The sequence below is a fragment of the Nanorana parkeri genome, unplaced genomic scaffold (assembly GCF_000935625.1).
Source record: "Nanorana parkeri isolate BGI_ZX_2015 unplaced genomic scaffold, ASM93562v1 scaffold1633, whole genome shotgun sequence".
Taxonomy (NCBI): Eukaryota; Metazoa; Chordata; class Amphibia; order Anura; family Dicroglossidae; genus Nanorana; species Nanorana parkeri.
Genome location: NW_017307901.1, coordinates 20,539 through 47,566, shown reverse-complemented (window position 1 = coordinate 47,566; position 27,028 = coordinate 20,539). Strand labels below are relative to the sequence as shown.

The 27,028-nt window shown below is 51.4% G+C and overlaps 1 protein-coding gene across 1 annotated transcript in view; it reads right to left on the bottom strand.

Annotated features, from left to right (window-relative positions):
* Nucleotides 1-25,163, bottom strand: part of SNAP47 (synaptosome associated protein 47) — a 37,087-nt gene extending 11,924 nt beyond the window's left edge. Inside the window, exons 1-3 of the mRNA XM_018570929.1 lie at nucleotides 24,624-25,163; nucleotides 20,657-21,141; nucleotides 5,992-6,104 (exon numbers count right to left, since the gene is read on the bottom strand). Of these exons, the coding sequence (XP_018426431.1) occupies nucleotides 5,992-6,104; nucleotides 20,657-21,141; nucleotides 24,624-25,114 (1,089 nt within the window). The 5' untranslated portion in view covers nucleotides 25,115-25,163. The remainder of the gene's footprint in view (nucleotides 1-5,991; nucleotides 6,105-20,656; nucleotides 21,142-24,623) is intronic.
* Nucleotides 25,164-27,028: the final 1,865 nt, after the last annotated feature.

The window sequence follows — 27,028 nt, the reverse complement described above, 5'->3', positions numbered from 1 at the left end:
TTCCTCTTACCTGCAGCAGACTGATCACTGGGGGAGGGGGGACTGAGGAAATGCTTCTTCTTTCCTGCAGCAGACTGAACACTGGGGGAGGGGATACTGAGGAAACGCTTCCTCTTACCTGCAGCAGACTGATCACTGGGGGAGGGGGGACTGAGGAAATGCTTCTTCTTTCCTGCAGCAGACTGAACACTGGGGGAGGGGATACTGAGGAAACGCTTCCTCTTACCTGCAGCAGACTGATCACTGGGGGAGGGGGGACTGAGGAAATGCTTCTTCTTTCCTGCAGCAGACTGAACACTGGGGGAGGGGATACTGAGGAAACGCTTCCTCTTACCTGCAGCAGACTGATCACTGGGGGAGGGGGGACTGAGGAAATGCTTCTTCTTTCCTGCAGCAGACTGAACACTGGGGGAGGGGATACTGAGGAAACGCTTCCTCTTACCTGCAGCAGACTGATCACTGGGGGAGGGGGGACTGAGGAAATGCTTCTTCTTTCCTGCAGCAGACTGAACACTGGGGGAGGGGATACTGAGGAAACGCTTCCTCTTACCTGCAGCAGACTGATCACTGGGGGAGGGGGGACTGAGGAAATGCTTCTTCTTTCCTGCAGCAGACTGAACACTGGGGTGGGGCTGAGGAAACGTATTCATGCTGACTGGCAAGCTTGGGCTGGAGAGAGCCCCTTTAAACTATCCAACACCTCAGCGCTGGATAAAATCAATCCGTCAAACTGCAGCCTATCCCTTCGTAGGAACTTGCAAGGCCTGAAAAAGCACGAGGCGGGACATACCTCAGGCCTCACCAAATAAGTTTGCTTTAACAAATGAAAGCCTGATGAATGATCCGTCCAAGAAACAGGTTGGCAGGTGCATTGTAAATATTTGGTTAAGTTCTCCCTCTGCGGGGTTTTTTTTTTTGGCATTATTAATCTCCGCATGTATCACGCTCAGCTCATAAATCTCCGAATTACAGGCGAGAGAGGCCGGAGCGCTCTCTATTATTTCAGGTTTGTGCGGTCAGTCCGCCGTTACTCCGTTCTCCGGCATTCTTCGACATTATCACTTTATTATTTCCAGTTCCTGTCATGTAATAGCGTTCCCTCTATTGGATCTGACTGAGGAACAACTTGTTCATTTCAGGTATATAGTGTCCCTCTGCAGCTCATATATATATATATATCCAGCCGGAGGCTCGGGCCCCGAACCCCGTGCAAACCGCACCGCCGTACAAATATTGTCAGGGCTTCTCCCACACGCCTCCGTCTACCATGTGGGCCCAAATGACCTGTCAGCTCGGAGACCTCAGACGCCGATCGGGACTCAATATCAATCACGAAGAGGGCCCGGGGGAGGGGGGGGCCCGGAACTCGCACTGGAAGTTTGGATACTTGATCAGCATAATGCCTTGTTCTAGGAGAGCTTTATTATTTCAACAACCATTTGTAATACTCACATCAGCACCTTATAATAAATATCAATATTTAAAGATGTACTGCATCTGGGACAGACATAAATCAAGGAGAAACCATCGTACATACATACACTAGATTGCCAAAAGTATTGGGCCCCTCCCCCTCCAAATCATTGGATTCAGGTGTTCCAACCACCACCATGGCGCCCGGTGTATAGGATGAGGCACCTCGGCATGCAGACGCTTCTACAGACATTTGTGAAAGAACGGGTCGCTCTCAGGAGCTCAGTGACTACAAGCGTGGTGCCGTGATAGGTTGTCACCTGTGCAATAAGTCCGTCCGTGACATTTCCTGGCTACTAAATATTCCGCGGTCACCTGTTACTGGGATTATAACAAAGTGGAAGCAACTGGGAACAACAGCAACTCAGACAGGAAGTGGAAGGCCAGAAGGTAGAAGTCGCCAACTGTCTGCAGAGTCAATAGCTACAGACCTCCAAACTCCATGCGGCCTTCAGATTGGCACAACAACAGTGCGTAGAGAGCTTCATGGAATGGGTTTCCATGGCCGAGCAGCTGCATCCAAGCCGCACATCACCAGGTGCAATGCAAAGCGTGGGATGCCGCGGTGTAAAGCGCGCCGCCACTGGACTCTAGAGAAGTGGAGACGTGTTCTCTGGAGTGACCAATCACGCTTCTCTGTCTGGCAATCCGATGGGCGTGTCTGGGTTTTGCGGTTGCCAGGAGAACGGTACTTGCCTGACTGCATTGTGCTAAGTGTAAAGTTTGGTGGAGGGGGGATTATGGGGGAGGGGGTTGTTTTTTGGGGGTTGGGCTCCGCCCCCTTAGTTCCAGTGAAGGGAACTCTTAAGGCATCAGCATACCAAGACATTTTGGACAATTTCATGCTCCCACCTTTGTGGGAGGAGTTTGGGGACGGCCACTTCCTGTTCCAACATGACTGCGCACCAGTGCACAAAGCAAGGTCCATAAAGACATGGGTGAGGGAGTTTGGGGTGGAGGAACGTGACTGGCTGCACAGAGTCCTGACCCCAACCCCATAGAACATCTTTGGGATGAATGAGAGCGGAGACTGCGAGCCCCTCCCCCAACATCCGTACCTGACCTCACAAATGGTCCAACATTCCCATAAACACACTCCTAAACCTTGTGGACGCCTTCCCAGAAGAGGCGGAGCTGCTATAGCTGCAAAGGGCGGAGCCAACCCAATACTGAACCCTACGGACTAAGACTGGGATGCCATTAGAGTTCAGGTGCGTGTAAAGGCCGGCGTCACAATGCAATATAGTGTATGTGAAAAAAAGAAGCTTACACCTTTTACTACCATAGGACATTAATGCTCTGACCCCCCAAAAAAACACTATGGACAATGGATGTGCTACACACACACACACACCAAAACACTTCATTGAAGTACACAGTATGTGTGTAACATGACCCGTCCTTCTGGCCTGCTGCCTCACCACCCTTCCCACTTATCCTCAATTCACCGCTGTCAGAATGACAGCTGCAAGTTGCTGTGATAGAGAGATACAAAGTAACATCGTGTAAGGCCATAGCAGGGAGCTCGAGCGCTATGCCGCATGTGCAGGCCCCAGTCTTTCGGGTTGCCGGAAAACATGCATTAGCGTGCAGAACGGCATGCGGCGCACCGGAAGTGACTCACGGCCCTCTAATAGATGTTCCTATTTAAACCAGCTGGCCCAATGGGTCAGTGCTGAACGGTCTTTCAGCTTGTGCTTGTGTTCTTGCTGATCTGTTGCCCGTTACCTTGGCCCAGATTGCTGCCTTCACTTTTTGCAAACCTCTTGGCTTCCTTTCTGTTCCAGCCAGGAAATGGGGCGGGCTCTATCTGACTGGCTGCAGCTTGTAATGCACATTGTGAGGAGTTCCCAGTGTACAGTGACATCAGAGGAAGAGAAGAGGAGCCGGAACAACTGTGCAATACTGAAGGGAAGGCCAGAGGTCAGATAGAAGACTGAAGGGGAGGACGGAGGTCAGATAGAAGACTGAAGGGAAGGACAGAGGTCAGATAGAAGACTGAAGGGAAGGACAGAGGTCAGATAGAAGACTGAAGGGAAGGACAGAGGTCAGATAGAAGACTGAAGGGAAGGACAGAGGTCAGATAGAAGACTGAAGGGAAGGACAGAGGTCAGATAGAAGACTGAAGGGAAGGACAGAGGTCAGATAGAAGACTGAAGGGAAGGACAGAGGTCAGATAGAAGACTGAAGGGAAGGACAGAGGTCAGATAGAAGACTGAAGGGAAGGACAGAGGTCAGATAGAAGACTGAAGGGAAGGACAGAGGTCAGATAGAAGACTGAAGGGAAGGACAGAGGTCAGATAGAAGACTGAAGGGAAGGACAGAGGTCAGATAGAAGACTGAAGGGAAGGACAGAGGTCAGATAGAAGACTGAAGGGAAGGACAGAGGTCAGATAGAAGACTGAAGGGAAGGACAGAGGTCAGATAGAAGACTGAAGGGAAGGACAGAGGTCAGATAGAAGACTGAAGGGAAGGACAGAGGTCAGATAGAAGACTGAAGGGAAGGACAGAGGTCAGATAGAAGACTGAAGGGAAGGACAGAGGTCAGATAGAAGACTGAAGGGAAGGACAGAGGTCAGATAGAAGACTGAAGGGAAGGATGGAGGTCAGATAGAAGAGAAGGCCGGAAGTAAGATAGAAGACTGAAGGGAAGGACGGAGGTCAGATAGAAGACTGAAGGGAAGGATGGAGGTCAGATAGAAGAGAGGGCCGGAAGTAAGATAGAAGACTGAAGGGAAGGACGGAGGTCAGATAGAAGACTGAAGGGAAGGACGGAGGTTAGATAGAAGACTGAAGGGAAGGACGGAGGTCAGATAGAAGACTGAAGGGAAGGACGGAGGTCAGATAGGAGAGAAGGCCGGAAGATAGAAGACTGAAGGGAAGTCCAGAGTTCCGCTTTAACAGCAGACAGAGTTCCTGTTTGTTGATGATCTTATTCTGAGGCTCTGATCCCTTCGCGAGGCCCTGCAGCATCTTCCGGGTAACTGAGCCTCTGAATGACAGATCCGTGCGGTTCCGAGAGACGTCCAAATCCGCGCCAAGCTTTCTGCCGAGAGGAAAGTGCACCAGTCCACAAATACACAAACTGTCAGCGCTGCCAACCGCTTAATAACCAATGTGGTTACTCTCTTTCCCGGATACACCCACAAATGCGGAGTCTTTACCAGCAGCCGAGGGGAAAGCCATGAAACCAAGAAATGCTTCTACATTATTAATGTCATTCCTGGCGGAGACGGGGAAACACACTGCCCGGGCTGAACGTTCAATGGAACGTCCTCTGCTCTGAAAAAGTATGTGACCCCCTTCCAAAGTTCTCTGTTTTTATGCACAACTGACTTAAAGCTGAACTCCGGCCTTCCCTTCAGTCTTCTATCTGACCTCCGTCTTTCCCTTCAGTCTTCTATCTGACCTCCGTCCTTCCCTTCAGTCTTCTATCTGACCTCCGTCCTCCCTTCAGTCTTCTATCTGACCTCCGTCCTTCCCTTCAGTCTTCTATCTGACCTCCGTCCTTCCCTTCAGTCTTCTATCTGACCTCAGTCCTCCCCTCCAGTCTTATATCTGACCTCCGTCCTCCCCTTCAGTCTTCTATCTGACCTCAGTCCTCCCTTCAGTCTTCTATCTGACCTCTGTCCTTCCCTTCAGTCTTCTATCTGACCTCCGTCCTTCCCTTCAGTCTTCTCTCTAACCACATTCCATTCTTTTCCTCATCTCTTTATCACGGATGTCCTTCAGTAAGTTCATGAAAATCGTTCCTGTGCCCCTGTCTGCCAATCCATCCACTGGCTTTCATCCTCTGTCCCTCTTTGTGCCAATCCCTCCACTGGCCTCCATGCTCTACCCCCGCCCACCTCTGCCAATCCATCCACTGGTTTCCAACTTATCCACTTACAAAGCCATCCACAACTCCGCCCACGGATATATCTCAGACCTTGTCTCCATGTATCACCCTAACCGTCCCCTCCGCTCCTCCAAAGACCTCTTGCTCTCTAGCTCCCTCGTCAACTCCTCCCATGCTCGCCTCCAGGACTTCACTAGAGTCTCTCCCATTCTTTGAAACTCCTTACCCCAACCTGTCCGTCTATCTCCCACTCTGACTGCCTTTAGGCGATCCCTTAAGACTCATCTCTTCAGGGAAGCCGATCCCACCTCAACCATCACGTTCTCAAACAATTCATCCCCACACAGCTCCCTCCTCATGTATTACTGGCCCCTCCCCTTTTAGATTGTAAGCCCTCAGGGGCAGGACCCTCCTTACCATCGTCTTGAATTGTATTGTGATTGTAATGTCTCCCTTATATTGTAAAGCGCTGCGCAAACTATTGGCGCTCTATAAATCCTGTATAATAATAATCTCTGTGCTGGCTCTTTCTGACTCTGGTTCCCTGTGTGCGGTCTGCAATGTCTTCCTGCAAACATACAGAAAACCTTAACCGTGTTCAAACATTTCCCGTCACCGAGCTGCTTCCTGCTCACCGGGTTCGTCCGAAAATAAAACGTTCACTTTACAGCATTTGTTACCTTTCGTAGCTCCTGAGCTTCTGACTCGGAGACCTCCTGGTCCTGGATGACGGCCTCTGCCTGTCCACCTGCAATGGGCCCCGATTTCACGATTGTATCCAGAAGCCAGGAATCTAGAAGAGAGGAAAGTAACGGTCGCTTGTCGCCATCTGCTGCACCAGAGAGTCAATGCAACGCAGGTTTTAGCTTTGGAGATCCCCAACTATTTATTTTTGCTCTGAACATGAACAATTGCCATTCGAGGCCCTAGCCTTTGTCTAGTACAGTGCTTCTTAAAGTGTGGGTCGCGACCCCATATGGGGTCCCGCAAGTGAACAGGGGGGGTCGCGATCTGAATCCCTGGGCTCCAAGCAAGATTTTTTTATTTTAGTTTAATATTTAGTGTGCAGTGTAGTGTAGTTGTTAAAGCCACAGGCCCCCCCCCTGTGCACTTGGTACCTTCCTGAGCACGTGCGCATGTGGGGGGTGTTGGGTGGGGAAGCGGAGAGAGACACTGACCGACGCTGAGAGAAGGGGGGGTTGGTGTGGAGAGAAGAGGAGAGAGACACCGACCAACGCTAGGGGAGGGGGAAGACACACTGTCCGATGCTGGGGTCACGAAAAATGTCCTCGGTCTAGTACACTGGCACGAAATTATTTGTCGTCACTTGTATGTGCACCCGTCACTATTTTTTTATGTGTTTTTCACTCCACGGGATGGAGGGTGCGGGTCTTCGGGCCTGCCCTGAAGTCTAGGGGGAGGAGGTGTGGCTCTCAGGTTCCTTCCTCCCCTGAATTGGGGGGGGGGTCTCCCTTCGGGGAAGCCCTCAATCTAGTATTCGGTGGTCAGCCTCGGCTGGCCATGAGGAATGGGTCCGCCTGGTTTCCGCCGGGTGGACACGGGTGCCTTGACCCTGTCAGGAGCTTTGCACACCTTGGGGTCAGGGATGGGCCCTGTCTCTTCAGGAGGCGGACCCTTTAGACAGCACCCTTTTTGTGCGCTTGTTCACGTTTTGGGGGTTTCGTAGCACGCTCCACGGGCTTTAAAAAAGATTGCCATTTGATATCCATAATTTGTATATTTTTTCCTAAAGCACTGTTTTTACTTTTTTTTTTTGGTCTCCGTTGCTTTCCGTATCTCAGTGCTGCTGATTAGTGATGGGCTCGGGCGTGTTCGCAAAGCGCCTCGTGCCGAGCCCGCCAGGAAGCCGTCAGCGCGCAGGGCCAATCACAGGCACTGAGACGCGTTCCCGGTCCGCAGCTGCAGAGATCGGGAAATGCCTCAGTGCCTGTGATTGGCCCTGCGCGCTGGCGGAGCTCGGCACGAGACGCTTGCGAACACGCCCGAGCCCATCACTGCTGCTGACATTTCCCAGCCACTTCCTGTCTACATGCGCTTGCTCCAGCTTCGGCTGCACATTATTACTCTGCATGGGCTTGCTCATGCTAACAACAGTGTGTCGGCACGGTTGCTATGATGACCAAAGGGGCGGTGCGTGTGACAGGGTGACAACGTAGGAGTACAACTGGGAGCAGAGGTGTCACCATGCCTGGTGTCACCCGACGGCACTTCATTACGCACGTCCATAATGACATCGCACTCCCTCAACTGCCGGCGATTATCGACAGCCATTTTGATCTCACCCCCCTTTGATGGTGTCACCTGCTGCAGGCCACACCCCCATTGTGATGCCTCTGCCTGGGAGAAAGTGGTCACCTTATAACAGGAAGTGCCTGAACAAGGCAGGATCACCAGGAATTATTAAGCTGCAGATTTAAAAGCTTTCGGTGATCGGGTGTACATCTACTTTAAGTTTGCTTGTAGATATTTATTGTGCACAGGACTAACAATAAATAAATAACATTTTAAAAATATATTTTTTTGCATATAAATATTTTACATTGAAGATTTTGCAGCCAGCAATAGGAGTACTATCCACTTTTTCTTTTAACTACCTGTTCTGTTAGATCTGGATAGGTGGAGTTCAAATTATACACACAGCTGAAGAGACTTACCCCCCTCTGCTCTGTATGGCTTTGTACAGACTTTGAACTACAACAAGGCCTACCCTCAGTGAGAGTTACAGGCCAATAACATGCCAATGCAATCAGTAGATTCAGAGATATAGGTGGCTTTCCTGTAAAAGCCCTTCCAGCCTCCTTATTGGTCCTTTAATGTGATGGCTTATCCGACTGGCCAATAAGATGGCCTGGGAGGTGACAGGGGGCTGGGTCAAGTTAAACAATATTCTGGTTCACCTGTGCTGCCTCTGACCCCAGCCTGCTCAGTGGCCAATGCACCGGCATCATCATACAGCACAGTTACCTCCATAGCACATCAGTGCGGCAGAGGTGAAGGAGTCACAGAACTAACTGAACAGAATTACAAATCCTTTGGCAGAAGTTAGCAGTTACCCCGAAATTCCGGGAGGTGGTGCGGATACAGTAAACTTTTCTATACACCATCCTGTGGTGATATATATTCGGTGATCCTATATAACGATGGCACCCCCGCCGTCCATTATTACATCAAGGTGACGACCACTTGTGGATCAAAGCGGAGCCCACAAAGAGCCCGTTTCAGTGAACGCGAATGATCAATCAGCGAGTTCTTGGCCGATGACAAGGACGAATAACACATTAACCCGGGCTACGGCCCATGTTGGTGTGATATTCAGGGAACAGACGGGTGGGCGGGCACGAGGTTGGTTAATGTTTGCCGAGGTTCCGTCAGCTGCCTTCTAAATAAAAACAAAGAACCGATGGAGGAAAATTCCCCTTGGATCATTAATAATGACCCGAGCGCTGGACAGGCCGTGCTGGCCGTGAGCTGAAGTGCGGTAATGAGAATTAAAGCTGAACTCTGGCCTTTTATTTCCTGTGCGTGGAATGGGAGAGGGAGAGATGAGAAAAGGGAAAGAGAGAGAGGAGAGAAAAGAGGGAAGGAGGGGAGAAGAAGGGAGTAGGAGAGACGAGGAGAGGAGACGAGAGTAGAGGAGACAAGGAGAGGAGACGAGAGTAGGGGAGACAAAGAGAGGAGACGAGAGTAGGAGAGGAGACAAGGAGAGGGGAGGAGGAGAGACAAAGAGAGGAGACGAGAGTAGGAGAGGAGACAAGGAGAGGGGAGGAGGAGAGACAAAGAGAGGAGACGAGAGTAGGAGAGGAGACAAGGAGAGGGGAGGAGGAGAGACAAAGAGAGGAGACGAGAGTAGGAGAGGAGACAAGGAGAGGGGAGGAGGAGAGACAAAGAGAGGAGACGAGAGTAGGAGAGGAGACAAGGAGAGGGGAGGAGGAGAGACAAAGAGAGGAGACGAGAGTAGGAGAGGAGACAAGGAGAGGGGAGGAGGAGAGACAAAGAGAGGAGACGAGAGTAGGAGAGGAGACAAGGAGAGGGGAGGAGGAGAGACAAAGAGAGGAGACGAGAGTAGGAGAGGAGACAAGGAGAGGGGAGGAGGAGAGACAAAGAGAGGAGACGAGAGTAGGAGAGGAGACAAGGAGAGGGGAGGAGGAGAGACAAAGAGAGGAGACGAGAGTAGGAGAGGAGACAAGGAGAGGGGAGGAGGAGAGACAAAGAGAGGAGACGAGAGTAGGAGAGGAGACAAGGAGAGGGGAGGAGGAGAGACAAAGAGAGGAGACGAGAGTAGGAGAGGAGACAAGGAGAGGGGAGGAGGAGAGACAAAGAGAGGAGACGAGAGTAGGAGAGGAGACAAGGAGAGGGGAGGAGGAGAGACAAAGAGAGGAGACGAGAGTAGGAGAGGAGACAAGGAGAGGGGAGGAGGAGAGACAAAGAGAGGAGACGAGAGTAGGAGAGGAGACAAGGAGAGGGGAGGAGGAGAGACAAAGAGAGGAGACGAGAGTAGGAGAGGAGACAAGGAGAGGGGAGGAGGAGAGACAAAGAGAGGAGACGAGAGTAGGAGAGGAGACAAGGAGAGGGGAGGAGGAGAGACAAAGAGAGGAGACGAGAGTAGGAGAGGAGACAAGGAGAGGGGAGGAGGAGAGACAAAGAGAGGAGACGAGAGTAGGAGAGGAGACAAGGAGAGGGGAGGAGGAGAGACAAAGAGAGGAGACGAGAGTAGGAGAGGAGACAAGGAGAGGGGAGGAGGAGAGACAAAGAGAGGAGACGAGAGTAGGAGAGGAGACAAGGAGAGGGGAGGAGGAGAGACAAAGAGAGGAGACGAGAGTAGGAGAGGAGACAAGGAGAGGGGAGGAGGAGAGACAAAGAGAGGAGACGAGAGTAGGAGAGGAGACAAGGAGAGGGGAGGAGGAGAGACAAAGAGAGGAGACGAGAGTAGGAGAGGAGACAAGGAGAGGGGAGGAGGAGAGACAAAGAGAGGAGACGAGAGTAGGAGAGGAGACAAGGAGAGGGGAGGAGGAGAGACAAAGAGAGGAGACGAGAGTAGGAGAGGAGACAAGGAGAGGGGAGGAGGAGAGACAAAGAGAGGAGACGAGAGTAGGAGAGGAGACAAGGAGAGGGGAGGAGGAGAGACAAAGAGAGGAGACGAGAGTAGGAGAGGAGACAAGGAGAGGGGAGGAGGAGAGACAAAGAGAGGAGACGAGAGTAGGAGAGGAGACAAGGAGAGGGGAGGAGGAGAGACAAAGAGAGGAGACGAGAGTAGGAGAGGAGACAAGGAGAGGGGAGGAGGAGAGACAAAGAGAGGAGACGAGAGTAGGAGAGGAGACAAGGAGAGGGGAGGAGGAGAGACAAAGAGAGGAGACGAGAGTAGGAGAGGAGACAAGGAGAGGGGAGGAGGAGAGACAAAGAGAGGAGACGAGAGTAGGAGAGGAGACAAGGAGAGGGGAGGAGGAGAGACAAAGAGAGGAGACGAGAGTAGGAGAGGAGACAAGGAGAGGGGAGGAGGAGAGACAAAGAGAGGAGACGAGAGTAGGAGAGGAGACAAGGAGAGGGGAGGAGGAGAGACAAAGAGAGGAGACGAGAGTAGGAGAGGAGACAAGGAGAGGGGAGGAGGAGAGACAAAGAGAGGAGACGAGAGTAGGAGAGGAGACAAGGAGAGGGGAGGAGGAGAGACAAAGAGAGGAGACGAGAGTAGGAGAGGAGACAAGGAGAGGGGAGGAGGAGAGACAAAGAGAGGAGACGAGAGTAGGAGAGGAGACAAGGAGAGGGGAGGAGGAGAGACAAAGAGAGGAGACGAGAGTAGGAGAGGAGACAAGGAGAGGGGAGGAGGAGAGACAAAGAGAGGAGACGAGAGTAGGAGAGGAGACAAGGAGAGGGGAGGAGGAGAGACAAAGAGAGGAGACGAGAGTAGGAGAGGAGACAAGGAGAGGGGAGGAGGAGAGACAAAGAGAGGAGACGAGAGTAGGAGAGGAGACAAGGAGAGGGGAGGAGGAGAGACAAAGAGAGGAGACGAGAGTAGGAGAGGAGACAAGGAGAGGGGAGGAGGAGAGACAAAGAGAGGAGACGAGAGTAGGAGAGGAGACAAGGAGAGGGGAGGAGGAGAGACAAAGAGAGGAGACGAGAGTAGGAGAGGAGACAAGGAGAGGGGAGGAGGAGAGACAAAGAGAGGAGACGAGAGTAGGAGAGGAGACAAGGAGAGGGGAGGAGGAGAGACAAAGAGAGGAGACGAGAGTAGGAGAGGAGACAAGGAGAGGGGAGGAGGAGAGACAAAGAGAGGAGACGAGAGTAGGAGAGGAGACAAGGAGAGGGGAGGAGGAGAGACAAAGAGAGGAGACGAGAGTAGGAGAGGAGACAAGGAGAGGGGAGGAGGAGAGACAAAGAGAGGAGACGAGAGTAGGAGAGGAGACAAGGAGAGGGGAGGAGGAGAGACAAAGAGAGGAGACGAGAGTAGGAGAGGAGACAAGGAGAGGGGAGGAGGAGAGACAAAGAGAGGAGACGAGAGTAGGAGAGGAGACAAGGAGAGGGGAGGAGGAGAGACAAAGAGAGGAGACGAGAGTAGGAGAGGAGACAAGGAGAGGGGAGGAGGAGAGACAAAGAGAGGAGACGAGAGTAGGAGAGGAGACAAGGAGAGGGGAGGAGGAGAGACAAAGAGAGGAGACGAGAGTAGGAGAGGAGACAAGGAGAGGGGAGGAGGAGAGACAAAGAGAGGAGACGAGAGTAGGAGAGGAGACAAGGAGAGGGGAGGAGGAGAGACAAAGAGAGGAGACGAGAGTAGGAGAGGAGACAAGGAGAGGGGAGGAGGAGAGACAAAGAGAGGAGACGAGAGTAGGAGAGGAGACAAGGAGAGGGGAGGAGGAGAGACAAAGAGAGGAGACGAGAGTAGGAGAGGAGACAAGGAGAGGGGAGGAGGAGAGACAAAGAGAGGAGACGAGAGTAGGAGAGGAGACAAGGAGAGGGGAGGAGGAGAGACAAAGAGAGGAGACGAGAGTAGGAGAGGAGACAAGGAGAGGGGAGGAGGAGAGACAAAGAGAGGAGACGAGAGTAGGAGAGGAGACAAGGAGAGGGGAGGAGGAGAGACAAAGAGAGGAGACGAGAGTAGGAGAGGAGACAAGGAGAGGGGAGGAGGAGAGACAAAGAGAGGAGACGAGAGTAGGAGAGGAGACAAGGAGAGGGGAGGAGGAGAGACAAAGAGAGGAGACGAGAGTAGGAGAGGAGACAAGGAGAGGGGAGGAGGAGAGACAAAGAGAGGAGACGAGAGTAGGAGAGGAGACAAGGAGAGGGGAGGAGGAGAGACAAAGAGAGGAGACGAGAGTAGGAGAGGAGACAAGGAGAGGGGAGGAGGAGAGACAAAGAGAGGAGACGAGAGTAGGAGAGGAGACAAGGAGAGGGGAGGAGGAGAGACAAAGAGAGGAGACGAGAGTAGGAGAGGAGACAAGGAGAGGAGACAAGAGAGTAGGGGAGACGAGAGTAGAGGAGACAAGGAGACGGGAGTAGGGGAGACAAAGAGAGGAGATGAGAGTAGGGGAGACAAGGAGAGGAGACGAGAGTAGGGGAGACAAGGAGAGGAGACAAGGAGAGGAGACAAGAGTAGGGGAGACGAGAGTAGGGGAGACAAGGAGAGGAGACGAGAGTAGGGGAGACAAGAAGGGAGTAGGGGAGACGAGGAGACGAGAGGGGAGGAGGGGAGAGAAAAAAGGATGAGGAGGGGAGACGAGACGAGACGAAACGAGAGTAGGGGAGACAAGGAGAGGAGACAAGGAGAGGAGACAAGAGTAGGGGAGACAAGGAGAGGAGACGAGAGTAGGGGAGACAAAGAGAGGAGACGAGAGTAGGGGAGACAAGAAGGGAGTAGGGGAGACGAGGAGACGAGAGGGGAGGAGGGGAGAGAAAAAAGGATGAGGAGGGGAGACGAGGAGAGGAGACGAAACGAGAGTAGGGGAGACAAGGAGAGGAGACAAGAGAGTAGGGGAGACAAGGAGAGGAGACGAGAGTAGGGGAGACAAAGAGAGGAGACTAGAGTAGAGGAGACAAGAGGGGAGTAGGGGAGACGAGGAGAGGAGACGAGAGAAAAAAGGATGAGGAGGGGAGACGAGGAGAGGAGACAAGAGTAGGGGAGAAAAAGAGAGGAGACGAGAGTAGTGGAGACAAGAAGAGGAAGAGAAGGAAAGGGAAGTGGAAAGGAAGGGAATAAGGAGGCGAGTGGAGAGAAAGGGAGGCTATGGAAAATGGAGAGGGAGAAGAGGGACAGAGAACACAGAGAGGAAAGAAGACAGGGAAGGGAAGAAAGGAGGGTAGAAGTAGAAAGGAAGAGGATAGGGAAAGTAGAGAGACGAATGGAAGAAAAGGGGAGTGGTGGCAAGAAGGGGAGAGGAGAGGAGAGAAGAAGGGGAAAGTGAAGCACAGAAAAAAGGAAGGACATGAATGAAGAAGAAGAATGGAGAGAGAGGAGATGAGAGGGAGAAGGATGGCCGGGGACAGTGAAGGGGTTACAGGCGCCCTTCTTATGATATTCGCTCATTTTGTGTTTTGCAGCTTGTGACATCACTGTGGGATGTTGGTGGATAACCCTTTCCTGAGGAGGCCACCTCCGCCCTGCAGCCCCGACCTGCTCTCAGCCCACTCTGGATGGAAACGTTCCAGGCTGTGGTCACCGCCGCCGTCTGCTTTGCATTACAGAACACGATCGGCACATTCTGTGTTATGGGGAGACGAGCTCAGAGATTTCCCGTCTTAGAAAATCAATCACAAAATATACTGCAGAGTTCCCACTGCCTGGCCGGCGTAGGAGCTCACTCTATACTGCAATTTCATTACGTTCTATCATATTTCTACATTTAGTCACTTCCTGTGCTGTAAGCCATTGTTAGTTCATCAAGATGAGAGGAATGATGACTGGTCTTGTCTCCGCCCCCTCCTGTAATAAAGACCGCTCACTGCTGCTCTCTCTCCTTGTGCAGGGTGACTGGTCTTGTCTCCGCCCCCTCCTGTAATAAAGACCGCTCACTGCTGCTCTCTCTCCTTGTGCAGGGTGATTGGTCTTGTCTCCGCCCCCTCCTGTAATAAAGATCGCTCACTGTTGCTCTCTCTCCTTTTGCAGGGTGATTGGTCTTGTCTCCGCCCCCTCCTGTAATAAAGACCACCCACTGCTGCTCCCTCTCCTTGAGCAGGATGATTGGTCTTGTCTCCGCCCCCTCCTGTAATAAAGACCACCCACTGCTGCTCCCTCTCCTTGTGCAGGATGACTGGTCTTGTCCTGTAATAAAGATCGCTCACTGCTGTCTCTCCTTCTGCAGGGTGAGGTGACTGGTCTTGTCTCCGCCCCCTCCTATAATAAAGATTGCTCACTGCTGCTCTCTCTCGTTGTGCGTGGTGACTGGTCTTGTCTCCTTCCTGTAGTTTCCTGTAATGGGCGGAGCCTGCTGGGCCCCTCTGACAGCTCTGCTCTCTGTACAGGCTACAGCACACTGATGATGTCACGGGTACTTTTACAAGGTGACATGCATTTTTGCAAAGGCACTGGGTGCACACCCCCGGGTTAATAAATTAACGGAAAAAGGAAGAAAAACTCCTCATGGTGTGGTCAAAAAAGATTTATTTAACGAAAAATGTAGCTACTTACAATTAAAATTGATATAAATCGGCCACTCACGCGCCGCGAGTCAAGCTTCTGCACTTCCTGGTTGTGCGTGGTATTCGAAAGTATAGCCCCGCCCCGACGCGTTTCGTCACTCAAGGACGTCTTCAGGGGGATCGCAGGTCCTCATTAGCCGTAATGGGAAAAAATTATCCGTTAATTTATTAACCCGGGGGATGAGTAAGAGACGCCGGTGAACCCATCGACTGTCATCCCGTCTATTTCTACCGATAAACATCGTGGTCTGGTGAGTGTGCACCCCAGAGGGGAACTCCTGACGGGGACACTTTGGATTTCTGACTTTGTCGCCAACACACCACTCTCACTGGAAGTTCTAACTTTTGTTCGGACTCATTCTATTTATTTATTTATTTGGACTCACCTTTCTATGCAACACTTTATTTATATTACTTGGACTGAATAATATTGAGATGTTACATAGTTACATAGTATTTGAGGTTGAATAAAGACATTAGTCCATTCCTGAGGAAATGCTTCCTCCTGCCTGCAGAAGACTGATGACTGGGGGAGGAAATGCTTCCTTCTAATCGGCAGCAGACTGATCACTGGGGGAGGGGAGACTGAGGAAATGCTTCCTCCTGCCTGCAGAAGACTGATGACTGGGGGAGGAAATGCTTCCTTCTAATCGGCAGCAGACTGATCACTGGGGGGAGGGGAGCTTCAGGAAATGCTTCGTCCTGTCTGCAGCAGACTGATGACAGAAGAGTGGGGGGACCCCCAAAACCACGGTGGGGAGGTTGGGCAGAGGGACAAGCAGGTTGTTACAAGTGAACAGGGCTTGTAACAGGTGGCTTGTACAAAATCAGCGCGAGCTCCCCGACTCTACATTGAGGGCCTGTTCACACGACGTCCGTTTTGTGTGCTGACCTGATCCGTACGCTCCTGCACTCAAAATGCATCCCAATGTATCCCTATGTGTTTTATGGGCTACAGTTCTCACGTGCGCAGTCCGTTCAGGTTACGACAGAAAAAATACTGCATGTCACATTTTGTCCGGTCCGGAAACGCACGAACGCGGCGAAAATGGAACGCAATGCAGCTAGGCAAAAAAAAAAATAGTATTCTTGCTCCACTTTTTATGATGTCATACGACATACGAGTAAAGGAAAAAAAATGTATCCGGGTGAGCTCGCAAATCCTCATATAAACTCCAGAACTGACCCCGGGAGTCCCGGAGCCTCAGCATCGGGTGTACCCAATCACCACGTCTCCCGCGGGCTCGTTCTCTGCAGATTGCTGTAGCCAGCACCATCAACATGCCTGCAAACATGTGATACATGTCTGATCACCAGCTTTACATACACCAAGGGAAGTAGAAGTCACGAGAGGGCGGAAGTGACCTCAGAGGAAGAATCTGCATACTGACAGCCCCACGGCTAAAAAAAAAAAAATGAACTGTCAGCAACCGGACCGAAAACGCGTTCGCCTGGCGCCCAGAACTGCATGTCCCGGGTGTCGGGCGATACGATTCGCACATCCCTGAAAGTCAAAAAAGCTATTGGCCTCTTGTGAGTTCATACAGGTGCCCATTAGGACTAAGGTGGATGATGATTTGGGGGGGTATGGGAACATATTGGGGGTCTAGTCATGTAAAACGGTCTCCTGAATTATTGTCACCATTGTAGAAACATTGTAACAATCATTTAAAGGTAACAAAGCCGATCGCAGTGCTGAATATGCAGTTCCAGTGCCCGGTACATAGAGCTCTGTCCCCATCTAGTGGCCGGCACAGGAATCGCAGGCCTACAATGGGGATTCCAGGCCCTTGGCTGCACCGAGGTGGGGCCCCCGAACAGTCAGGATTTCCACACGGCGCGGCTTCCAACTACAACAATAAAAGTGCAGGTGGGGGCCTGGGTGTCAGCACTATCAACACACTGAGTCAGATGAACGGGGAGAGGACGAATTGTCAGAGGAAGTTGAACAGGCTCCTCGTGAATGTCGACAATTGGCCGCACACCATCGGCGGACAATCTCGCCGAGCTTCGTAAACCTTTCCCCGGCGCTAAAGTAAAAAGTTCACAAACTCCAGAGCGCTGCGCACAGCTGCGGTTAAAGGGAAAGCATCGTCTATATTCAGTGAACTTTATTTTTTGCCGCAATCTTTACCCGAGAGTCATTTGTGACCCATTTTTACATTCTTGCGCTTCCATGTTTGTTTTCTATGATATTAAATATTAAGATTTTCAGATTAGCCACTAGAGGGAGCTCCAGCAACCCACGGCAATGGTTTGCACTCTTTCTTCAATTAAAAAATAATAATAAGTGCGCACCAGGGGCATAGCGTGGGGGGGCCGCGGGGGCGATTGCCCCAGGCGCCACATTTACTGGTGCTGCGGGCAGGGCTGTTCAGTGCTGTGTGTCTGCCTGGACAGTCCGAGTCATAACGTACAATGGGGGACCAACAGTGCGTCGCTGGGTGGTGAAGCGCTGCACAGAGTGGCCGCTGGGTGGTGCAGCAGGATGCCCCATTTCTCCATAAACAGAGTGTGTGCACCTGGGAATGTCTTCCCCCAGAAGTACGGCAGCTTGGACAGCAACAGTGAAGAGGAAGAGGAGGATGGGGAGGAGAGGCTGCAAGAGGTGAAGTGGCCGAGCTCTGCAGGGTATGTGATGATTGGCTGCTTAGGTGCCCTGCTCAACATGGAGGGGAAGTGCGCCCCCGGCCCTGTGTAAGCTCTGACTGGGATCGACTTTCACAACGATCCTGCCCTGAAGGTCTTTATTCAGCCACTTCCTGTTAGAAGGTGACAACACTGCCCCTTTCTCTAATTATGCTCCTATGTTGTCACCCCGTCACATGGCCCACCGGTGCAGGATACTGTACTGATATACATTGCCCAGACACCGTTGTCACTCGAGAGCAGGGGTAGCCAAACTCCGGCCCTCCAGCTGCGGTGAAACCACAAATCCCATGATGCATCTCTCTCCAGGAGTCATGCCTGTGGCTGTGAGAATCATGCAATGCCTCATGGGATTTGTAGTTTCACCACAGCTGGAGGAACAGAGTTTGGCTACCCCTGCTCTCGAGGGTAAGTTCGCTTTCCTAGATGAACTTGGAAAAAAGGAATTTCCCCCTCAAATCTATCCCCCTCTTTCTCCCCCACCCACCCCAATATACTTACCTTTCGGCGAATGCCCCTTCCCCCCTCCGCCAGTACGGGTGTACTATCTGTATGTGCCCTGTACCGCCACAAATGGATTTTGAATTTCGCTTGCAAATGGCAGCACAGTCACCTGACCACTCTGACCAATGAGAAGCGCTTTTTTGCAAGAAGAGTTTTTCATTGGTCAGAATCACTTCTCATTGGTCAACACGGTCACATGAGTGCTTGGCATTTGCAAAATCCACATAAGGCTGCCTTATACAGCAGCTTGGGGTATGGATAGTAAACCCGCCAAGACAGAGGGAAACGAGGTAGGTATAGCGGGGAGAGTGGGGTAGTGAGTTTAGTTGGGGGGATGAGGGGGCCAGAGCAGGTAATTCCATTTTCCCAAATTCACCTGAGAGAAAAGTGTACCGCCCCTTTAAAGGAGAACAATGGGGTCAGTGTTTTTCCCCCTAGTTCTCCTTAGGGTAACGGGAGGACACAAACTAGCGTCCTCCCATCACCCTAGGCTCAGTATATAGGGAGCTACAGCTTGCGGTATACTGAGACGCCGCAGCTGAAGCGGATCCCGACAATTATGTCTGGATCCGCCCGGCTGCGTGACTGACAGCTGGCTCTGCCTATCTAGAGGCAGAGCAAGCTGTACCCGCCCCCTCCCCCGTCCGTTCCGCCAGTCAGCGCTGGCGGATCGGGGAGGGGGGAATCCAGCCAATCCCCTGTCACGGCAGAGAGCTGTGACAGGATCGAGAGGTGAGCGAACGCCGGTATGTGTTCCCTCACCTCCCGATCTACTGAGCCGACCTGTGACAGTCTCATTGTCACAGGTCGGCTAGAACTATGAGGTGAGTGAAAAGCCCCTCCCCCCCCTCCCCTCATAGTTCTCCTAGGAACTCCTAGGAGGCTGGTGCAGAGCAATCATGGGCAGTCAATGTCAGAGCGAATGTATGTAGACAGGAAGTGGCTGGAGGAGGTCGGCAGCACTGAGAAGGGGAAAAAATTATTTAAAAAAGGTAAAAACAGGATTTTTTTTTTTTTTAGAGTCAATTTAGTTTGTTGTGAAATGGTCAACAAGCACTTCTACCCGACTGACGATTGTGAAACGCGTTGCTCGATCCCATCCACGTGTACATGAAAAGAAGACGTTTTGTCCTGATGGAAGTCCTGCGCTTCGTCCTAAAACGTCTGATGACCCAGAAGGGCCGGCTGCCAGCAGACAGAGATATATATAGCGCGCGGAGCTGCGACAGCGTCTCTCCCTGGACAGGCGGCCCGACATTAATCCCGGGATTAGCAGCAGCTGCATCCGGGTTTTATCACACTGACACCAGCGCAGGGAGACGGAGTCTGCGCTGCCTTATACGAGGCCGGGAGAGAGGGGGGGAGGGGGGGCGGCGAGAGGGATTGGCAGGTTGTAGAAATAAAATAACTTTATTCCTCAGCACATCGCTCTAAATGTCAGACGCGGCCTACCGAGAATTACTTCCTACAGCTGACCTCCATCCCGCGCTTCAGTCTTCTATCTGACCTCCGTCCCCCGCTTCAGTCTTCTATCTGACCTCCGTCCCTTCCCTTCAGTCTTCTATCTGACCTCCGTCCTTCCCTCCAGTCTTCTATCTGACCTCCATCCTTCCCTCCAGTCTTCTATCTGACCTCCGTCCTTCCCTCCAGTCTTCTATCTGACCTCCGTCCTTCCCTCCAGTCTTGCACAGTTGTACCGGCTCCTCTCCTCTGATGTCACTGTACACTGGGATCTTCTCACAATGTGCATTAGAAGCTGCAGCAAGTCATATAGAGCCCGGCCTCATTTCCTGCCTGGAGGACGTCCACCATCATCTAGTGCTTTCCTCTCCTGCATGACTGTCCCTAGCCCCGCCCCTTTCATTCGTTGGATTTCAGTTCCTTCAATAATGGACCAGGAGTCTCCTGGATCGCCCCATTGCCTGACTGCAGCAGCCCCTATGAAAGTTTTTTTTATCTCCTCATGGCAATGCAATGCCCACCCGGAGATGCACTAGGGTGCCATTCAGAATTGGCACACTGGGAGGTATTCGGACTGCTGTCAATCAACACAGCAGAGCTTTACCGAGGCAACCAGGTAGCCTCTCCATCAGGAGCCAATGGCGAGAGACTGGCAGAGGGTGTGTGCTGGGAACCTCCCCCAGCAAGGATCACACCTGACACCAGTAACAGGTGCACTACGCGCACGTCCGCGTGCCTGCGCGCACAGCCTGTCCACCGCGCACTTGTCGCGCATGCGTACCCGCAATCCTGGTACCAGGGATCCTGCCAGGAAGGGGAACCCGTGCCCCCCTCCGCACATCTAAAGGAGATACAGACACACCTTTGCCTAGCAGCATTCCCAGGGAGGCAGTGTGACAACGCCAGCACAGATCTGCTCCGTGCTTGGCACGGTCAAACTAACACTGGAACACAGGAATTGGCTGGACCACCCGGTATTTTACAGCAACAAAAGGAAAGAAAACATTACTAGATGAACAAAGAACTGAACACACACATATGTGGAATCTTCATTTTTGGGGTAACGTGCACTTTAATTCGCCGTCCTACCTGTCTGCCATCCCGGGCTGCACCGATCGCCCGGAGAACTCCTCCATTTCTCACTGAACATGGCGGCCTCCTCGAGGAACTCCATCTTCTTCCCGTACTGCAGTTCTAACAGAGGCAGCACGTCCGGCAGCTTGGCGGATAAAATCCTGTACGTGATGTCCGGCTTCCCGATAAACCTCTGCCGGACGGTAATCTCGTGCCCCGTGACGGCCCTGATGTCGTCCACATCCTGCCGTTCGTATCTGTGGAGGAGGTGAAAGTCACAGTCCGCGATCTCCAGCGCGGAGAGGAGGACGGTCAGCTTCCCCGGCTTCAGGCTGTGGTCGGGATGATGGGAGAAAACGATCGGTATGATTACGATGACGCCCTCCTTCCCGCGGGGCCGATCACTGGCGGGTGAAGCCTTGGACGCGGAGCCGCCGAATCTCTTCCACGGATTGCCGCTAAAGGGCCACCAAGCCGGAGCTTCCAGGACTGATAACATTCTGCTGTGAGAAGGAACAATGAGACTCAAATCTCATAATACAAAAACAGATCTCTGGATTATATTCACTTATAACATCACGTATCCCCAGCGACACTCCCACAGACTGCCGGCTGAGACAGGTCACCAGTCAGGCAGAACCTTGCAATACTAGAGGGGCACCGAAACCTTTCTCTGCTTACAAATCCCAGCAATAGTACATTATAGTATAGTATAATGTACTATTGCTGCGATTTTCTGTATTCCTCTGTAGCTGGCGTTATTCTGCGTTGAAAACACTTTTACTGTTAGGGGTTGCCACAACTTGGGCAAATGTATCAAAGGGTCGTGGCACTAGAAAGGTTGAGAACCGCTGAAATAGAGGATTTGTTGTCTCCTTTAAGCAGTGGCTCTCAAACTGTGGGTCGCTGTGTGTCCTCCTCAGCCCTCTCCTAGGGCAGCAGTGTCAGTTCTCCTGTCAAGCCTCCAGATGTCGCTGCAGCAGCCGCGTCATCCCTACATTTTACCATTGGGGGTCACCACAACTTGGCAAATGTTACCAAGGGGTCCCGGCCCTAGAAAGGTTGAGAACCACTGCTCTACATGATGCCAGGAAATGAGGAGGAGCTCTATCTGAATTGCTGCGGCTTCTAATGCACATTGTGAGAAGCTCCCAGTGTGCAGTGACATCAGAGGGAGAGGAGCCGGGACCACTGTGCAAGACTGAAGGAAAGGACGGAGGTCAGATAGAAGACTGAAGGGAAGGACGGAGGTCAGATAGAAGACTGAAGGAAAGGACGGAGGTCAGATGTTGGAACGCTGTACGCAGCTCACAGATGTATCTGATAATGTGACGACTTTTATTAATACGGTTTGAATGCGATCCTCTGATTGCCGCGGAACTCCCTCGTCCTCCGATTACCATAGCAGACAGACAGACGAGAGGCGATCTTCCCGTCTCCTCCTCGTATCTCCGGTGAAATCGGCACTCAATTGCTTTCACAGCTCGTCTACTTTGCCCGCTCGGCCCCGGCTACACAGCGCGACGTCCTTTCAAACAACTGGAGGGTGTCCAGAGATAATATTGACCCGGCCTCTGATTCCTTCCTCACTTGTAAAGCAGCCGCTGCCCCGTAGTAATGAAAGGCGGGCCGATCCGAAACTTTTCTTTCCCATTAACCCCGTAAGATCCCGGCCAGATGTGCAGGAAGAGCGCGGATACAGTCACGCCGGCAGTGGAAGGGTGAAGGATGATCGTGAATCATTCATGCCCTCTGACAACTCATGGTAATGTGTCTGCGTCCATCAGACGCCTTTATAACAGCAGCAGGATTTCTCTGAACGCAGTTCTTGCGCTATGGGAAGGTTTCGAGTTCAGACGTTTCTTTTCCGGCCAGAAAGAGGAAAACGAGGCCTTGATCTCAGTTGAATCTGATCAACGGGTCTCTGTGGTACTCTGTGCAATGCAGGCAGATCATGGCTGGTGGGAGGGGCCGGCAGGGGGCTGTACATAGCTTCCTGAAGACATCACCGCACCCTGCCTCAGTACTGCGCCCAAGAGCCCTCAGCTCTGATGCAAGCAGTGGGCTGGATTATGGGAGGAGTTATGCAAATATCAAAAGGGCTTAAAGGGTGGGTGTCAGTCTGGAAGAGTGAGCATTTCAATGCGCCCCTCCCACATGTGATGCTGAACCTTCATAATGGAAAGAACTGACATCCAATTAATGAAAGGGGCGGGGCCAGGGACACTCAGGCTGGGGAGGAAGGTGCTAGGTGATGCTGGACATCCTCCAGCCAAGAAATGAGGCGGACTATGAGTTGCTGCGGCTTCTAATGCACATTGTGAGGAGCGCCCAGTGTGCAGTGACATCAGAGGAAGCCAGCTCAGTCCGGGAGAGGAGCCAGTACTGGGGAAGGACAGAGGTCAGATAGAAGACTGAAGGAAAGGATGGAGGTCAGATATAAGAATCAAGGAAGGACGGAGGTCAGATAGAAGACTGAAGGGAGGGACGGAGGTCAGATAGAAGACTGGAAGGAAGGACGGAGGTCAGATAAAACACTGAAGGGAAGGACGGAGGTCAGATATAAGAATGAAGGAAGGACGGAGGTCAGATAGAAGACTGAAGGGAGGGACGGAGCTCAGATAGAAGACTGAAGGGAAGGACGGAGGTCAGATAGAAGACTGAAGGGAAGGACGGAGGTCAGATAGAAGACTGAAGGGAAGAACGGAGGTCAGATAGAAGAGCCCCCCCTCCCCCCCATTACAAGGTAAGGAGTGCAGGAAGGCAAAGAAAAGTATCTATGGTCTTGTCTCCGCCCCCTCCTGTAGTTTCCTGCAGGCAGCTTGCAGTGGGTGGGACCTGGAACCAACCGCTCTGGCTATGTAAATCTCAGTGATGATGTCATCACTACATCTACAAGGTAATAATTGGGTAAACAAAGGCATTAGATGCTCACAAAGTGGATTTATATCCTTTGTAATTATGAGCAAAATATTTAAATGAAACCTTTTATAAAAGCAAAATTCTGCTCGGACGCCGTCACCCCTGGGCCCAATCTAACAGCAGACATTCGCTATCTGCTCTCTCGTCTTCTATATCATCCATCCGTCCATGCCAAGCTCCCTCACTGAGCCACGTGCATTTTATCCTGGGACATGGGGGGTGAGGCGCTGGACCGCACCAACACCTATTCAACTTGCCAGCACCTCCTGTGTTTGGGGGCTCCCGGCCTGTCCAGTAGGACGCTTTTTACAAAACAAAACAAAAAAAACTACACACAGACATCCCATAATGCTTTTGGAGCAAAGCCTATCTCCGGGCAAAATAAAAATTGCCCTCAGTCCTCCCCACCCCCTCATTTGGCAATGTGTTTTGTCTTTTATTCACCTAAACCTCCAGCCGCTCTTCTGGGAATGAGGAACAGTTGCAGTTCAGACCCGCGGATCTCTGTTCTTGTTGTCATCAGCAGTTTTCTGCTGCAGAGGATCCCGCCACTGTACAGGTCATGGGAAGCGTCCTTGTAACCCAGGCAGCGATGTGGGCCCCTAAAAAAAAAAGGACCCTCCCCCTCTGCAGTGAGCTTGTGGGAACTGGTGACGAGGTAGCATGAAGCCGGCTTCCGGGCCAATCAGGAAGCCGGGCGGCGTGTAATGAACCGCCACCAGGCTTCCTGATTGGTGGGAAAGCTGGCCAATCAGCAAGTCATTACCCTCCCCCTGGCTTTCTGATTGTCCAGAAACCCAGCTCCATGCTTCCTTACCTGGTGACAAGGGAGCATGGAGACGGCTAATCAGGAAGCCAGGGCAGCGAGTCATTGCACACCGCTCAGCCTCTTTAATAGGACTTCCGGTATCGGTATTGGCGGGTACCGAAAAAAAAAAATATTCATACTCCATACCGAAAAACCCGTATCAGTGCATCGCTATTCAATACACTGCAGTTCACTACAAGAAGAGAAATCACATTGCCGTATATTTGATATATTGGAATATTCTGCACTCACCTGTTGGCAGTGGCCATGTCCCCCTCTATTTTGTTCAGGTCACTCATCACGTTGTCAAACTGCTCCCCCTGGTGGTGCAGCACCCTAGTGGTGTCCTCCAGCCTCTTCTGGGATCCGGCCACAATGTTAATAAGTTCCTTCCCTTTGGAGGTTCTGACACCGTCCTGCTCCCACCGCGGCGACAACAGCTGCTCCCTCCAGAAATGCTCCAGGACGGTGAAGACGGCATTTCGGTTCGGCTGGAGGGAGCTGAACCAATGCTTGGCGTTGTCCTTCTCCAGCACCGTGATGGAGCTGAAGATATAAGTGGACGTCTCCTTCTTGATCTCGCTGATGCTGGACAGGTGGAAGTTCACTGAGAAAGTCTCCGCGTTGTCTTCTCTGAACCGCAGGTGGGTGGGGGTCAGCGAGAGGCGGCCGGGGACCCATCGCCGATCACCGTTCAGGTAGTAAGAGCAAGGCCAGGACTGGACGGGGACTTCTTTATTCATCAGCTTCGCCGTGCCCGGGGAGGACAGTCCAGGAAATCGGTCGGCTTCGGTCTGAACAAAACCAAGACACAAAACGCATTTCTTGTATTATTTCAGATCAGGCTTAGTGATCATGTGATCGGGAGCCGTTCTTCCTGATATTACTTACTTTGATATGATGATGATAATATAGTCATGTGACCATATAAGGCCAATGATGTCACCAGCATCCCTCCCCTTTGTCCATGTGTACAGCACTATGGAATATGTCAGAGCTATATAAATGCATACTAGGGTGTGACTGTGGGGGGACATTAGAGTGTAAGCTCCTCTGTACAGAGACTGATGTGACTGTGGGGGGGGCATTAGAGTGTAAGCTCCTCTGTACAGAGACTGATGTGACTGTGGGGGGGGCATTAGAGTGTAAGCTCCTCTGTACAGAGACTGATGTGACTGTGGGGGGGGCATTAGAGTGTAAGCTCCTCTGTACAGAGACTGATGTGACTGTGGGGGGGGCATTAGAGTGTAAGCTCCTCTGTACAGAGACTGATGTGACTGTGGGGGGGGCATTAGAGTGTAAGCTCCTCTGTACAGAGACTGATGTGACTGGCTTAGTGTTCTCTGTACAGTACTGCGGTATATGTCAGAGCTATATAAATGCATACTAGGGTGTGACTGTGGGGGGACATTAGAGTGTAAGCTCCTCTGTACAGAGACTGATGTGACTGGCTCAGTGTTCTCTACATGGAGCTCTGCATAAATAAAGCAGGTCACAGAGGATAGCAGTGGCTTCTCACACAGGAAACCCTCACACTCCCAGAAAGGTATTTTTCCTATAAAGCTGGCTGGTACTTGTGGTTCTCCAGCAGCAGCAGTCCCCGCCCATCTTCTGCCCTCCACCAATCACCGTTTCTCCCCGGGTCGCCGCTTACCCACCTGTCCCGGTGGCTTTTGTTATTCTTTCTGTAGTGACGTCACATTGCGGGTCAGCTGACCGTGCCATGTGCACCCGGAAACTCCGTCTGCCCGGAAACAAGAGCAGGTCGGATTGGATCCGGGTAAGAATAAATGGGGTGTCTTTAGCTCTTGGTTGTTACTGGGGGTGTTTACACACAGGAAGAAGAGGGGGGGGGCTTCAAATTTCGGGGGCAGGTCCCCCCTCAGACAAAGTCTGTATCATCAGTAGAGGCTCAGCTCCACCAGTTAGATGATTCTTCATTCTGTTCTATCATCATGTTGTATGGCTCCAGTATAGAAATGTTTTTCTTTCATTATGGGAAAAGTGTGGAAAAAAAACATTTCTATTAAGTTTTTTTTTATTTCACCCATATATAAAATGGAGGAAACCGTTGTCACCGGGGTTGTTGTTGCGACAGGAAGCCACAGACAGCAAAATCGAAGAAGAGAAGGATGTGGGGAGTGCTGCAGCTCACAGGAAGTTCCTGAACAGGGAGTTTTTATAGAAGGGGATGATTTTAATGACAAATATCGTAACAAAAGCTCAAAAAAATACGATGTTTTTTTCTCTCATTTGACCAGTGTCTGTTTATAGAAAAAAATAACTGCTATAAAATAATTTATCAATTAAATTCTATAATTTGTCCTGTTAAAGATTATGATTGTGGAACAAAGTCTTGCAAAGTCTAATTATTATTATTTTGAAGGCGAGTTAAGTAGGACTGATTAAAGGGTTAATAAGGAGTTGTATTGGACATTTCTTTTTAAATATTTGTATTATTATTGAAAAAAGTTGCTATTAAAGTTATAATTTATTATTATGGTCATTAACACTTATTATTTAAACTTACTATTATTATTATTGGATATTATTATTATTTTTAATATTTTATATTATCAGCTGGAAATTGACGGCAAATACGAGTAGGGGAGTGACAAAGGGGCAGTAGGATGGAACGTATTACAAACGGCCTGCGC